Below are 17,776 nucleotides of genomic sequence, written 5' to 3' on the forward strand. Positions count from 1 at the left end.
TCTTGAAAGAATTAAGTTAAAACAGTTCTGGCAGATTTGTATCTAAGCACTTACCTTGTAACACAGCACTCCATATGTCACACTGGATTCCTGTGCACAGCATATATACAATGGGCTCGATTTCATGAGTATTGCCTCACAAATTGTTTTATATGCCAGTGGTATCCCTGTTTTTTTCCATTTTTATGCCACTTTTCACATGCTGTCTTGCCCTGCAGTTTACATCGGTCCATCGTGTCTCAAATTCTGTTCTGGCAGAGGACAGTGCACTCGGCATGGTTGCAGGTGAGCATCTTAAAATGACACTTACACTTCTCCTTTTTTGACATGTACTTTGTATGTTGAAGCCACAAGTCATTTTAATTTAATTTTCAGAGTTTTGAAGTCTTTAAAGACCAAAAGTAGGATACTCCAAATGGAATTTAAGTATAATAAATATTAAGTGTATTTTGTAAATTGAAGTTAATGGATAAATTAATTTTCTACTCAGTTAATTGTGAACAAATTTGGCATACCTCATATAAATTTGTGAACAAATCTGAATTCTTCATAGCTGATGACTGGCTTTTCTGTCTTTACATTCTTTAATATGTTATTTTTCCATAAACTTGTTCTACTGTTCGTGAGTCATATTTTAATTCCTAGCATACTTTGTAAATGATTTATGAAAATCAGTACTGACCCATAGACCCAATGCTAAAGGAAACTGAGTGAGCCAAATTCAGCAGATTTGATAAGAAAATTCTTCTTTAAATATAACTTTGCAATCTTGCTTACTTTTAAAAATCATTTGGGTCTTCAAAATGATTACAAAGTATTTTACATTGAAATGGTGTTGAATATTAGTGTGAAATTATACATAAATAATGTAATATCTAGGTACCACTGGAACATTGTGTTACGTTTATACCAAGAATAGATATTCACATTTATTATGTCATTTCCATATTAATATTTAATTATAAAATATCCTGGAAATTCCTGAAACCACAGACAATCTTTGTTATACAGATAAGTTTTTACCAAAAGATTATCTGGTTTTTTCTTGTCCTCCAAATAAAGAGTAATTAATTAGCCAATTACCTCATTAACAGAGAACTCACTCTGCACAATGGAAATGTTTTATAAAGTTCGTAAAGAATTGAAAAATTCCTATTCATAGTTCAAAACTTAATATGCATTTCTGTGCTTTTTAATAAAACCACTAACTCCCACTCAGAAACACTGACTCACCAGATCTGTGAAACACTGACTGGTGTTTTCTTCAAGTTGTTATCTTCATCCATTTTCATAACCAGGCCATCCTCTGGTTTAATGCATTTCAAATAAAATTAACACAAGGAGGCCAGACATTTTTGTAATTTCTGAAAAGTCTTGAAAACAAATTGTCTAAAATGACAGCTGCTTTTATTAATAAAAATAGAAAGTGCTATTCCTGAAAGACCTATCTATAATTACAATAGTTATACTTTACACTTCATTTATTGTGTACAGTATCCCTGTTAGCATTCAATAGTTTTATCACAGCCACCATCTGTGTTACCCATGATGGATGCAAACAGAAATCTGAATGGCAGTTTTATGTCTCTGAACATCGTTCTCTTTTGACACTAAATATTATCCTGAATATTTACAGCCTTCACCTCCTTCTGAAGCTTTACAGGATATTTTCACGAGTTGGAACTTTAGTTTTTTGGGGTGTTTTTTTTTTTTCATATTTCTGACAATATTTTATGTAATAGTCATTGGCTTTGTTCATTCGTGGCTGAGCTAAAAGTGGCCATTACGTCCCTTTCCAGCAATATGCACCTTGTCAAGTTTGAGCAAAGTTGCACATAAAAAGAAATTCATATTCAATACCATTTATTTCCTTTAAACAGATCCTTGAATTTGGGGTCTCTGCAGCTTTGTGTCTCTCTCCCCAGCTTGCTCCTTTCATTAACACCGTTATTTGCTACCAGGATTCCACCTCTCTTGTTCCCTAACACTTTATTGCCTGTGTATAATCCCCAGGCCTTGGTTTCTAGGACCATTAGAGATGTTAGTGATGCTAATGAGGAGGACAGAGAGCTCAGAAACCTTTCTACACAGGTGTCAGCCATGTATCTTAGGAGGGGGACCTTTTTTCCTGACAGGGAAATATTGCATTTAAGGGTGGGTAGATGAGCCAGTAAGGGACATATTTGGAGTCAGGCTTCCCGTCACTCTTGAATCACCAGTCTGTGCTACCCTGCTGTTTTGCTGCAAAACAAAGGCTACAAAGTTATTTTTTAAATATGAGTGGAATCCTTATCAGCATTCTATGCAAATTGTGTAACTTTTTTTTTTATTAGTTTTTTTTTTAATATATTTTTATTGATTTCAGAGAGAGGAAGGGAGAGGGAGAAAGAGAGGTAGAAACATCAATGATGAGTCATTGATCTACTGCAGCCCGAACCCCAGGGCATGTGCCCTGACCGGGAATCAAACCCCAATCTCCTGGATCCTAGGTCGACGCTCAACCGCTGAGCCACGCCCAGCCGGGCCCAATTGTGTAACTTTTGATTAAAAGTATACTTTCAAAACCAGTAAGTGAGAACTGTCTCCAGTGTGAATCATCTCTAAATGATCACCAGTTTATCCTAACACTGGTCCTAAGAAAACACATTTGAGATACCCAAAGATGCATTGCCCTGAAATACACTCTGGCAATAGTCAGTCTTGTTGGTGGACACTAATTCCATTTTGTGGCCATATTCACTTTCGCTATGTTAAAATGTGTCCTCTTGCCCTAGCCAGTTTTGCTCAGTGGTTAGAGCATCAGCCCATGGACTAAAGAGTCCCTGGTTTGATTCTCGGTTGCAGGCTCGATCCCCAGCCCTGGTTGGCATGCATGCGGGAGGCTACCAATTGATGTGTCTCTCTTACATCGATGTTTCTCTCTCTCCCTCTCTCTCTTTCACTCTCTGAAAAAGCAATGGAAAAACATCCTCAAGTGAGGTTTAAAAAAATAAATAAGTAAATAAAATAAGATAAAAATGTGTCCTCTTTAGGTAATTTTTAAGTCCTTTTTAGAATCTACTTGGCTATTCAGAGTCTAAGTCAATGAGGTAACATGTGAAAGAAGCAAAGTGTGTGAGGCTCATTTACATGCTCTGTAAAATATTGTTTTTATTTCCCACTCCCATCTCTAATGCCAGGACAACCCTCAAGCTTCACTCTGCAGTGGTTCTTAGCATTTTAGGGACCAAGTTCTTTGATAATATGATGATTACTATAAACTTTCCCCCTCAGAATATCCAATACACATAAAAACTGGCAATTAATTTCAGCACATTCATACATTCCTTGGACCCCTCTGAGGCCAGCATAGATCCCAGTATCAGCACTAGTGAATTATGCCATAATATCACTTCATTGATATACTTGCTTTACAAAAGGCTTGTTTCAGAGCATAGGAAGCTTTGAATGCTTTGATGAGAACCCCATGCCACCCCAAAAGATACCAGTTTAATTTTGTAATGGGCTACATAGTAAATATAGTAAGAAAGAAATAGTACAATAAAAGTAAAGAATTTGAAACTAATTCCTGATGACTAAACTCCTTTAAATATAAGAAGGTTCTGATATTCAATTGCTAAGTCTTCTGTGATAAGTTTTTCACTGATAGAAGGCTCAGGGATTTCCATATATATTCTAGTCAGCTAGCATATAAACAGTGTATTCTTACAAGGCAGCAGGCAGGTTGTTGTGGGGTTTTTTTCTCTTTTCCTTGAAGCACTACTAATTTGGGATTCCACTGAGAGGCAACACAGTTCTGCTAAGGACATATATCTAGGTCAAGGGTGTAAGCATTCCCCTTAAAATGCCAATCTAAGTTTGAAATACTTAAGGATAAATTTATTTTCCAATCTTTTTCAAATACTTCTGATTACAAATATGTATTTTTTACATTTGTTCTTAAAGAAATTTATTCTAGATATCTTATAGAAGTATTTTATTTATGTTGTTACTTTTACAAATTTAATGAACATAATTATGAATAAAAGTATATACCTTTTACAAAGATTTTAAATTGGAAATGTGCACAAATACAGATCTATTTGCAGATAAATTGCTGGCATTAGTTGAAGGTGAGTGCTGAATTATTGTTGTCATAAGCTTTTTACAGCAGAGCTATGCAAAGACTGTATGCTTCTGTAATATTCCCAATCGGTCTGCCCTTATCAAGTTTCAGATTCAGAATTTCCAAAGACTAATGAGCCTTGCCTTCCATTCAATCAAGTCCTGGCTTCTGGACTTCCTCCCCCCCAGCGTAGATTCAGGAAACTCTGAAAGGATCAACAATTTAAGATTTAATTTCATGGGATCTCTTTCAGGTGTGACCCTGGATTTTCTGGCCCAGCTTGTGAGATGGCATCCCAGACATTCCCAATGTTTATTTCTGAAAGCTTTGGCAGTTCCAGGCTCTCCTCTTATCATAACTTTTACTCTATTCGTGGCGCTGAAGTCAGCTTTGGCTGTGGTGTCTTGGCCAGTGGTAAGGCCCTGGTTTTCAACAAAGATGGGAGGCGTCAGCTAATTACATCTTTTCTTGACAGCTCACAATCCAGGTGAGTGAAGGCAGGGTGGAACACATACTGAAACCAGATGATAATGATTGAATTTAGATCTATCCATTTTCTATTTTTATTATTTTTATTTTTTGCTGATATATACATATTCCCATTTATATCCAGGATGAGAGGGAGTTTACAGTTTATATAAGGTTAATTTGCCCTAGTTTTTAATAAACTAAAAAGCTCATTGATGACTTTAAGGTACTAATGACTGACTAGATTTTAAAAAATATGAAATGTTAGCATCAAAACTGTGTTCTCAAGCCAAGGACTAGTAAATTATTTATGTAGTTTTATTTATTCGACAGCTTGCAGAGGCTGATTAGATTTACCCTACATCTTCCCTTCCCCCAGTGCTTAATAAATAATGCAGTAAAGGAATGATTGGCATTTTAAGTGTACATACACAAGTCATAGGATACAAATATGTATAAATATACAGTTGCATTTGTATGGATATATCTGTATATAAATCAAGTGCATTGACCTTATCTTCTATACATGTTCATACATCTCACAGTGAAATTACATTTTATAAAAGAGGGATGAGTGGAAACTTACAGCTTTTGGGTAGTTCATTTAAATTTGAAATTCTTTAAAAATCAAAATGAACATTATGATTAAAAATGTTTATGCACACACTAATTATTGACAATTCATGTCTAGGTTTCTCCAGTTCACGCTGAGACTGGGGAGCAAGTCTGTTCTGAGCACATGCAGAGCCCCTGACCAGCCTGGAGAAGGAGTTTTATTGCATTATTCTTATGATAATGGGATAACTTGGAAACTCCTGGAGCACTATTCATATCTCAACTATCATGAGCCCAGGTATGTTGGAAAATGGTTAGAGTGATATCTCTTTCCTGGGGAGGTCGTCATTCAAATGGTGTAAGATTTCAGATATTTTTCCATTGAAAGAGGTTAAGGACAAAGATTGATGAGTCTTATGATGAAAAATTAGCAATCATATTCTTCTAATCTATGTGGCCTACTGACCTATTGTTATTTGAAGAAATTTATTCTCATATTTTGAAATGTGCATATAAGGGAAATAGTTTGATGCCTAGAAAGAGAAAAATACTTAACACTATTTTCCTCATTTAACTATAGTGTAAACTATTAATATAATTTTAATATAATATTGAATTATAAATGTTAACAAATATTTGTTAGCAATATAGTATTATAATATGTTATAATAAATCATATGAGATAATAACTCATAAAATCTGATAATCAATAAAGTTTGTAATATAATTAAGTAATGCCCGGCCAGGCGTGGCTCAGCAGTTGAGCATCGACATAGGATCCAGGCGATCGGGGTTCAATTCCCAGTCAGGGCACATGCCCGGGTTGCGGGCTGCAGCCAATCAATGACTCTCATCATTGATATTTCTATCTCTCTCTCTCCATCTCCTTTCCTCTCTCTGAAATCAATAAAGATATATTAAAAAAATAAAAATAATAATTAAGTAATGAGTACAAAGAAATTTTTCTAGCATGTATAGAGTCCCTGGCAAAGATAGAATGTGAAGATATATTTAAAGTCCTTTCTTCAGGCCCCTTCTGTTTTTCTCTGGCTTATGTATTTCATAAGCTATACTCACAGTTGTGAGATTTAAGTTTCACTTAAAGCAGGGCTACCCTTCAATGTCAGCAGAGTAGTAATCACCATAAGGGGTACAATTCTGGAAGTGTCTAAAGCATCCTCACCTCTTTCAGAACATTTCTTGATCTGCTCGCTGAAATTCCTATAAATACCAGGAAAAGAGGAGAATGGGAAAGTGAAAATACAGTTGGAGGAGGTAACACTGTGGCTTACGTTCCCAGCTGGATATAAAGAACTAACACTATTTGCCTTCCTGGAAGTCCATGTTGATCATGGGGAGATGTGAAAAAGACAAGGCTGTGGGCACTGAGGTTCACATTGACACCATGGTGACAGGCAGGGGCACTGATGACAGACTGGACATACTTGGGCATTTTTCACAGGGCTGTCCCTATAGTTAAGTATTTACATATTGATGAGAACTTTTATTTTCATAGAAAATAAAGTAGCATATAACAGAGATTATAGTTAACAACTATTAGGAGTTATAAACTCTACACTTTATAAAATTTTAAGAACACACTGGATGTATTGAATATTTTCCCTTAAAGATAAATGTAAGGCTAAACTCAACTTTCTCACTCAGTAGACACATGAATCCTAAAGAAATGTTGTGTAGGCTCTCCATCGTGAACATTAAAAGAAAATTAAACAAAAATCAAGGTGATAATAATGATGAAAACATGAAGAAAATGTCACCATCCTAAGTTAATTGGGCCTGAAGCATAATTTTTTCTAACAAGGATGGACAGCTCTAAATTCAATAATCGGTCTGTATCATAAAATTCATCGTTGTTGATATGAAAAATAATTACACATTTAATGTGCTTTTGCAAAGGTGTGTTTAATCTTGCTGCCATTTGACAGCCGCATTTTTCTTCTAAGCAGGATCAAGGTGGCTTTTTAGCATTAGGTATGTGTGTTGCTTGAGAGATTAAGATCACAGTGGAGATTTTCTTTAAAGAAGTGGAAAGAACACTTTCATTTTCTATCTATGTACCTCTGTCTATGAGGCTCTTCCTCCTTCCCCCTCTCTTTTACAAATATTAATAAAAGGTGATTGACAGAGTGGAATTTGATATATTCTAGACACTAAATTATATTTTATATGATAAATAATACAAACCATGTAAATTCTTCATAGGAGAGTTAAATATATCTTGATGCCTTTAGCCATTTGCTGTATTTTCTTCATATAATGTGCTGCCTGTAATTACTCTGAATTCCATAGTGTTCTTTTCTGTCATGGTTGTTAGAAAATGAAGTGTGATCTATAAATTAGATATGCTAATTGGCTAACCATTATTATTCCTAGCCAATTTCTGGCTTGCCTATGATTCACTCAGTAAATAAAAGAACCTTATGTGCTTGTTATTTATAAAATTTGAAGCCTGTGAATATATTTAAGTTAGTCTTTTAATTCAAACCGATTAGAATGTCTTATAAAATAATTGGTATTTTTATTAATGTAAAACTTTGTATCACTGATGAGATTAAAATTATTCTATATTTTTTTAATTATAGGGCATGTTTTTATATTCTAAAATTATTATGAAGTTTAATCTTATTTTATTTTTGTTTTATTATATTTGATTATGAGAAATATATGAGCTTAGTGTATACTTTAAAAAGGAAGATTGATACAGAAAGTTGACCTAAGTCCTTGAGTTCTCATCTAGGAATTTTCCAATCAAATGGTTCCATAGCTATTCTAACCAGCCACTGTAATATGCATAGAGTGATGAAAGCAAACTGCCACACCCCCCTCCCCCCAAGACATGAAGTAAAGGTCAAGAGCACAGGCTCTAGAGCCATGCTGCCTAGGTCCAGATCCTGGCATTGTCACGTAAAAGCTGCCTCTGTATTCAAATCTCTATCAGGGTACACTGATAATAGTTCATTCATGCAGCAAGAATTTAAGTCCTTATTGTGTGCCAGGTACTCTTCTAGGTGCTAAGACACAATAGTGAAAAACTGAAAAGGTTTCTGACTTTGCCATAAGGATATTATCCCAATTTCACAGATGAAGATACTAAGGACATAGAAGTTAAGTACCTTCCCTGCGGCTACAAAGTTATTAACCATTAGGTGTCAGAGTGGGACTTTACCCAAGTGTCTGGTTACAGGCCCATGGTCTTTATAACTCTGCCAGGGGAAAAACTGGTCATTTCAATTACCATTATCATACACATAAATATGCACTTTATTTTCCTATAAAGTTGCCTAAGACATTCTACTTTTCAGTTATTTTTTTACTTATATTTATTTTCATCAGAGAGAATAGTAACTGCTTTTAAAATTATTAATATAAAGGCAAATTATAATTTTCTAATGATACTCAAATTAAATTATTAAATTAAATCATGATGTTTTCATTGTTGAGCCAATCCAAATATAGTTTTGTTTTATTTTTTATATATGTACTATATTAATATTAATTACTTATTTAATATTTAATAAACAAATCAATATTTAGAAAAATTAAGGTGAAAATTACTGAAATAACTAAATTTTACTCTTCTAACAAACTCACATTGGTAAAAAACAATTCAGCAGACTGTGGAAAGTATTTAAAAACTATAAACCTATTATAGCTGTGTATTTTTAGTCTGAGAACTCTTTTTTAATTTATATTCCTATATTTGAATATTGATTTTTCATTATTTTAAAAGTATGTTTTCTCACATTGCAGAAACTCCTATCAGTTCTTACTAGTAGTTTGTATAGTGATAGTCATGTTATTCTACCCATATTTCCATGTACAAATTAAAGAGAAAATAGATATTTTTAATAACTTTTAATGTGTAAAAAGTTACATTTCCAGCATGTGATTTAATGTTTCTTTATGCAATAAGTAAAAATAACATAATGCAAATATTAAAATCAATCTAACTTCTTAGTAAATCACTCCTTAGACATTAAAAGTTTTTAATAATTTACTTCTAAGTGACTCAACTAGTCAATGTGTTGAGAGTTTTCCTTTGCTCACTAGAGAAAGACTCAGTCCCTTCAGTGTGCGTTTACTGCAAACACCTCTCCTGGTGTTTAATTGCTCATTGATGGAGACAAATGTTCCAATTGCCATTTGCTTCACATCTCACCTTGTATGTGGGTGTGAGCAGCATGGAACTGTGATTAATGGAGCTTTCAAGCAGATGTCATTGCAGTGACAATTAATGTATGGTTCCTACTGCTGTGTACAATAATTGCTCCTGGAAATTAGATATTATTCTCAATTTTCTTCCCCATTTGTCAGATAAAGGTTTGTTGTCATAGCTGCCATGACACAGCAAGTAACCTTGCACACTATGCTAAACCCATTGGAATAAGGAAATGCCATGGTTCAACCAGACCCAGACTCTAATATGTGTAACAAGCTGCCAAAGATCCTTTACCAGACAGACTAATCCTGCCACTTTGAGAATTGTGTTTTACTGAGTTAACTTTTATGAGAACAGATGAATGAAAGCAAAGTCACATTTTTATATTTTTAGATGTGTTTGGAAGACTTTGTTGGAGTCAGACAGAAAATTAGACTTCTCACAAGAATGTTTGTAATAGTGGAAGAACTATTTTTTAGATACTATACAGCAGAAAAAAAGTCCTGCTGTAAATGTTTGTATTTTAAGATGTCAAAGTAATATAAATTTTTACTTTTTCTCCTTTAGAATAATCTCTGTAGAATTACCAGATGATGCAAGACAGTTTGGAATTCAGTTCAGATGGTGGCAACCATATCATTCTTCCCAGGGAGAAGATGTATGGGCTATTGATGAGATCATCATGACATCTGTCCTTTTCAACAGCATTAGTCTTGACTTTACCAATCTTGTGGAGGTCACTCAGTCTCTGGGATTCTACCTTGGGAATGTTCAGCCATACTGTGGCCATGACTGGACCCTGTGGTAAGGATTTCATCTTTGTTCTTCTTGTCATTGATCCTATTTGCATGGAGGATTAGAACCCTAGGAGGATCTTCCAGTGCATCCAGCACTTAGTCATTTGTGGCAAAAATTTACTGAACATGAACCATTTGAAAAGTCATTATTATGTCTACAAGTAAGCTACCTTTAGAAGGGGGACTGAAAGAAATAACTGATTTAAATAAATACAAAATTTCACTATATTTATTAATCTCATTTTTATTTATGACCATTACATATAAAAACTCTCCTCAAAAAGTGTTGATAACTAAAGTGAATAACATATTCTTCCTTCATGGAGACCCTCCATGATCATAGTGAAATGTGAAATCACTCTAATGCTATTTTAATAAAATAATAATTAGTTCTATTTTCATGTTTACATAAAGTTCAAGAAGTTTTTCCATCCCTAATTTGTTAATCAGGATCTCCTTTATAATTCATTATATCAGCAGTATTGGACCAGTAACTCATCTACCTAATGTCAGTGGGGTTTCAAGATTGTGGGATATCCTAGTCAAGATACTTGTTATTCTTAGCTATTTCCCCCCTATGGCCATATGCAAACTTAATTATACATTAATTAAACTTAATTATACATTAAGCAACAAATAAATAATTTAAGACTATGATTACTACTTCAAGAACAGTAATAGGATGACACAATAGTGGTTAACTAGTCAGAGATTGACTGCTTTAAATAAAGAGGAGGAGGCTATGTTCAGATAGTCCAAATAGTGGATACATTCCATTCCACTGATTGGAAAATGGAAGAACAAGGAAGTTCCAGACACATGAAGATCTGGAGGAAGAGCAGTCCAACTACATGAAACTTTCTGGTCAAAGACTGCCAAAACAAGAGTGGCCTGGCATGTTCAAGGACCAGGAAGGAGACCAATGGTGATGGAGCCCAGGTAGGGAATGTCAGGAATAGAAGCCAAGACATGTAAAGAGGCCAGATCATGTAGGGCCTTCTAGGCCCAGAAATCCTGGATTAAAACTCAAGTCTGCGTAATTCCAAAGCCTATAGCTTCACCATGGTGCATACTGCCCCTCTCTCTGGGTTTCTTTAGGACTTTCAACATGATTGAGGAAGAATTGCTGAGACTTTTACTTTCTATTGAGTTATGCTCAAATCAATTTAATTTATCCAGATGAATTCACCACAAGTGTCTCCAGAGAGCATATCATAAGTGACCTCTCAGGGACTATATCATAATTAGTGGTAAATTTTACACGCCATTGCACAGAAAACTACCTCTGATGGGAATTGTGCATGGACAGTCGCATCCACACACAGCAGGCTGAAAGTCTAGTGTCAGATGCCAGTAATGGAAAGGAAGTACAGCTGATCGCTTTTGCTGCAAGCACTGTCAAACTACATACAATGAAATTTCTATACAACAAAGTATGAAAGGTGACTGTTTTCTCTAGTTGATAGCCTCAGCTGCTTGTTTTCATGGATATTCTTTTGTAATCCTGGAGCCTTCAGAAAAATAAAGGGGTGAAGCAGATAATATACAAAGATATAAACCAAAATGAAATTTGGGGGAATTTTATGATTCTGAACATTTAATTTGACCTGAATTAACAGTAATCAACTATAAACCATATCCCCTAAGATTATGTAGTAGTTTTTTCCCACCACTTTTAATACAACAAAGAGTCATATCACGAATGCAAGTCCCGTATCATGTTTATTTTCAAAAATAGTTAACATCTGCTTAAATAAACTCCAAAGTTGCTGAGCATTTTAATTTAACACTTGGGTTGAATGCAGATGACAGAGTTTAATTTCCGTGCTTTGATCAAAACCCTATGAACAATACCCTTTCACACAAGGCTGATGAATATTCTTAACCCACCACTGCTATAACTAGTCATGATATAGTTACTTTGTGATAGTACAATCATAATAATTATAGAAAACCAAAAGAAAATATAAATAACTGCACAATCCCTATGGGTACCTTGAGCAGCACAATAGGAGTTTTATTAACAACCACATGTGAGCAATCAGATTTGGCTTTCTGATCTTCTCTGAAATGAAAAGGAATTCTCTTGGTTATGAAACAACAGAGAGTGTACTCTGGCAGTGATAATGAGACTAAAGAAAGACATTAACCACTTTAATAAGGACATGAAAAATGCTTGCTGCTTATTAAAATGAAACAACCTGGAAGACCTCAAACTGTTCCCATTTTCTTAGCCAATGAATCAGAATAAAGCCCCTTTTAATGACACTGTTTTCTCTCTACTGCTATTGAGGAATATATTGTCCAAGTTCAATGTGAACTCACTTTGCTACAATATTGAAATTCAAATGATGGTATTGACCAACTATTTATCATAACATCCTAGTCCTAAAACAAGTTATTTTTTAAAGTAAAATCTTTGGAGCATATTATCTTATTAAGGAAAAATTATTTGAACATGTTAAATTAGTGGCCTGTGCCTTTCAGTGACCTTGTTTCTCTCAAGAGAAATTTTGAAATATATACATGTCTCTACAGATAGCTGGTGTTAAATTAATTATTGTTGGCTTTTCCCAGCTGTGAGTTCATTTGGTTCTCATTTTCTAACTCATGACTTTCCATGAGCATGGATGTTGTTACTGAGAGCATTCTCCAGGGAAAACTTGGACAATTACTTTTTCATTAGAAGAACTACAGTCAATATGCTATAAATCACTTTACAATGTATCATCATAAAGCATGTTTTTCTGTGGAGAAATGAATTGCTTTTCATTATTTGTAGTACTTTCCTTTCCTTCCATACACAGTATCTGAAATTAGAACCTCTGTCTACTTTATGTTCTAAAAAACAGTCTTTAAAATCTCTCACATATATTTTAAGATCACTAAAGGAATAATTTTAATTGAGATTTATTAAAGATTATCTGACTAATACTATTAGTGGTAATACCAAGGGACATTTACATTCCTCTGTCCTATCTAATAGACTGACTAGGTAGAGAGGTGGGAAGGACATAGCTGTCATGTTATGTAGGGTTTTGATTTCAAAATGGGTTCAACTGTGAAGGGATGGTTATTATAGCATATTAGTATTTGCAGTTAGTTTTAGTAGAAGAGAAAAAGAGTTTTCCAGACAAGCAAAAGCTAAAGGAGTTCAGCACCACTAGAAAGACTTTACAAGAAATGTTAAAGGAAGTTTTTCAAGTTGAAAAAAGGGCACTAATTAGAAACAGGAAAACATATGAAAGTATAAATCTCACTGGTGAAGGTAAATTTTAGTTAAAGTGGTGCTGGGTAAATCACTTAAAATGTAGTATGAAAGTTAAACATCAAAATCATAAAATGTGGTGGAGTGAAAATGTGGAGCTTTAGTACACGTTCAAATTTAAATTGCTTCAGCTTAAAATAGACTTATAACTATAAGATGTTTTATATAAGCCTCCTGGTAAGCAAAAACCTATAGTGGATAGAAAAATTGTAAAGAGAAAGGGATCTAAGCATCTCACGACAGAAAAGCATCAAATCACAAAGGAAATGAGCAGGAGAAGAAGGAAGGAAGAAAAGAATTACAAAACAGACAGAAAACTTTTAACAAAATGGCAGTAGTAAGTCCATACCTATCAAAAATTACTTTAAATGTAAATGGACCGAATTTTCCAATTAAAAGATATAGATTGGCTGAATAGATTTAAAAAAAAAAAAAAGACCCAACTATATGTTGCCTACAGTAGACTCACTTCAGCTGTAAGAACACACACAGACTGAAAGTAAAGGAATGGAAAAAGGCATTCCACTCAAATGCAAGCCAAAAGAAAGCAAGGGGTAACTATGCTTATATCAAACAAAATAGAATTTCAGCCAACAAATGTAATAAGACACAGAGATCATTATATAGTGATAAAGAGGTTAATCCAGCAAGAAGATTTAACATTTATGAATGTTTATGCACCTAACATAGGGGCACCTAAATATATAAAGCAGATATTAACAGACCTGAAGGGAGAAACTGACAGCAATACAGTATTAATACCTCACTTCCAATAGTGGATAGATCATCCAAGTAGAATATCAATAAGGAAATATTGGACTTAAAGAACATGTTAAACCAGATGAAATTAACAGGTATTATAGAACATCCTATCCAAAAACAACAGAACATATTCTTCTCAAGTGCACATGGAATATTCTCCAGGATAGATCATATTTTAGGCCACAAACAAGTCTTACTAAATTTAAGAAGATTGAAATCATATCAAGCAACTTTTCCAACTATAATGGTATGAAACTAGTAATCATTACAAGAAGAAAACTAGAGAATTTACAAATATGTGGAGATTAAACAGCATGCTAGTGAACAACCAATGGGTCAAGAAAAGCAAAAGAGAAATAAAAAATATCTTCAAACAAATAAACATGGAAATACAACATAACAGTGGAAATACAATAACCAATATGGGATGGAGCCAAAGCAGTTCCAAGAGAGAAGTTCATAGTGATAAATGCCAGCATTAAGAAACAAGAAAGATCTCAAACAACCTAGCTTTATACTTCAAGGACCTAGATAAAGAAGAATAAACTAAGCAAAGTTGTAGAAGGAAAGAAATAAAGATCAGAGTGGAAATAGGTGAAATAAAGAAAAAATAATAATACAAAAGGTCAATGAAACTAAGAGGTAATTTTATGAAAAGATAAACAAAATAGACAAACTTTTGCTAGACTTACCAAGAAAGAAGAGAGGACACAAACAAAATCAGAAATGAAAGAGGAGATGTTATAACTGATACCACAGAAAGACAAAGGACCATGAGACTATTATTAATAATTATATGCCAAATAATTGGCAAACCTAGAAGTGGACAAATTCCTAGAAATACATAACCTATCAAGACTAATTTATGAAGAGATGGAATATCTAAACAGACCAACTACTATTAAGGAGATTCTATCAGTAATCAAAGACCTCCCAGCAAACACAAATCAGGACCAGATGGCTTCAGTAGTAAATTCTACCAACATTTACAAAATAATTAATATTAACTCTTCAAAACTCTTCCAAAAAACAGAAGAAGAGGGAACACTTCCAAACTCATATTGCAAGGCCAGCATTATTCTGATGACAAGGGCACTGCAAGAAAAGAAAATTACAAGCCAATATTTCTAATGAACTTAGATGTAGAAATCCTCAACAAAATATTAGCAAATGGAATTCAACGATAAATTAAAAGGATTATACACCACAATCAGGTGGGATTTATTCCAGGGATGCAAGAGTGTTTCCATATCTGCAAATCAATCAACATTATACACCACATTAGCAAAATGAAGGATAAATATCATATGATCATATTTTCTCCCATTCCACATGTTCAGAGAAAATTTATGCAACGTATACAAGAGATAACAAGTGTTGCCAAGGATGTGGAGAAAGGGGATTTCTAGTGCAGCGTTGGTGGGAACATAAATTGGTGCAGCCCCTATGGAATACTGTATGGAGATTCCTGTAAAAATTAAAATAGAACTACCATATGATCCAGCAATTCTACTTCTTGGAAAATATCTGAACGAAACAAAATCACTACCTCACAAAGATATATGCAACCCACATTCATGACAACATTGTTAACAATAGCCAAGACATGGATAAAGAAAGTGTGGTATATTTATACAATGTAAAAATTTTCAGCCATGAAAAGGAAATCCTGCCATTTGTGACGAGATGGCTACTCATAGATACAGAGAATAGATTGGATGCCAAAGGTCGGGCTGGGGGTGAACAAAATAGGTGAAGGCGGTCAAAAGTCACAAACTTCCAGTTATAGTTTGGGGAATGTAGTGTATGGCATGATGACTATAGTTAATGATACTATATTGTATATTTGAAAGTTCTAAGAGAGTAGCTCATATATCAAATTATTACGTTGTACACTTAAAACTGATACAGTGGGATATAGCAGTAATATATCAATAAAACTGGAAAAAAATAAAGTAAAAAATAATGAGATGGCATAAAAAAGCTATAGATTTTATTTATCTTTAATGGTGCTTAAGGAAAGCTGATTTAACTATAAGAAGATTTAGAGATAAATGAAATGTAGAAGTATTGAAAGAGCCTCCTAGGTACTTTCATGGGCATAAAAATAGAAAGTACTCATTCCTTGTTATGTCCAATTTTTTAAGTTAAAATTCTCTTTTTTTCTTTATACAAGTAAATCACTAGCACTAGTCATGTTAGGGTCATTTTTTAGTAAGAAAAGTTTCCTAAAGGGATCTGTGAAGTAGAGAGAAAGTGAAAGAGCAACATGCAGGAAGTGAACTTAGCTCTGAATGACGGGAGGCCTGAGAAAGAGGGTGGCATGTGCCATGTCATGTGACAGGAGGATTTTGGAAGCCTCTTTTGTGCAGCAGCCCCATGTGGCATTGTCAGCTCTGCAGATGTGGGAAAGTGGAGGTGTAGAGGAGGCAGCTGCAGGGAGGGTGGCCCAGGTCAGAGGAAGTGGACAAATGGCTATGTGTTCAGGAGATTCAAAAAGTTTATGTTCATATTTCATGGGGCATCTATAAGCATGGACAAAGAAAAAGAAATTGTATATTTTATGAGAAACAAGAGTCACCTACAGGAGAATCCCAGGCTAAAAAATCTTAAAAGCCTGTTTATTTCATGATTTAAATTAACTACAGTTCACTTGGAATAAGAGGTAGGAAACAGTACTGTGACTCTATTAATAAAGAAAGAAAATCAATAATTTAGTGTTATATGATAGTATATGATAATAGAGCAGAAATGAATGATGAGTGGAAATGTGTTTAAGATAATAAGAGGAGCTGTAACCTAGGCACTTCTGGGTTATATGAACCATGAGGAGTCAATAATAATGTGTAGTAATGGCTAACACAAAAAGATTTCCTAATCGCTCTGGAGAAACACCTTCAAGGCTCATGCTTGTGCAGACCTAACATGCCTCTGTGGGAACTTCCAGGCCCACAGGAGGATCTAATACACATTTAGCAAGCAACAGGCCAAACATTTCTCATGAGGGCCTCCCTTTCCTTCTGCTACTTTTTGCTTAATTTTTAAAAGTACAGTTATATGTTTGAAGGTGTTAAGAGCCAAGAGTCTTTACTACATGCAAATCTTTATTGCTTTGGACTGGTCTTATAAAACTAGCCAAGGAGTTTGCCTGATAATAACATAAGGAATGTGTCATTGGTAAATATTGACAAAAGGAGAGGTTGGGTTCGTACCGAGCTGAAACTTGAGACAACCCTGATCCCTTAGGTTCCAGAAAAACAAATTTCTGATTATCCCTTTATAAGATGAACCTACCTATAGAATAGAAATAATAGCCAAGGTAACTTCTTTAGGATTTTTCTTTGATTGAACATTATCTAAACTACATACAGAAATTTTATTGTTTTAAATATAAGTAAGCCTAGAGTATTCTTGGGATTATATTTTTATAAAGACTATTAACAAGAACAGTAAATCAGCTTAAACTGAGAACCACTTCAGCTACTGTTTCACAGTAAGTGATCATTCTAGGAAGCTTAGCAGATAAATAATGTAAACATATAGAGTGACAAACAAAAGTCACTATCATTTTCAACAACTATGAAAATAGTATTTTCAGTACCCAGGCCTCTATAAAATTGGAAATACAATTGAATATCCTC

The 17,776-nt window shown here is 34.2% G+C and overlaps 1 protein-coding gene across 2 annotated transcripts in view; it reads left to right on the forward strand.

Annotated features, from left to right (window-relative positions):
• Positions 1-17,776, forward strand: part of RELN (reelin) — a 484,957-nt gene that overhangs the window by 323,364 nt on the left and 143,817 nt on the right. For both annotated transcript variants that reach the window (XM_081147442.1, XM_081147441.1), the window contains exons 17-20: positions 219-285; positions 4,359-4,592; positions 5,265-5,426; positions 9,876-10,112. In XM_081147442.1, coding sequence (XP_081003568.1) covers positions 219-285; positions 4,359-4,592; positions 5,265-5,426; positions 9,876-10,112 — 700 coding nt within the window. The remainder of the gene's footprint in view (positions 1-218; positions 286-4,358; positions 4,593-5,264; positions 5,427-9,875; positions 10,113-17,776) is intronic.

This window comes from Miniopterus schreibersii (assembly GCF_964146895.1).
Source record: "Miniopterus schreibersii genome assembly, chromosome: 9".
NCBI lineage: Eukaryota > Metazoa > Chordata > Mammalia > Chiroptera > Miniopteridae > Miniopterus > Miniopterus schreibersii.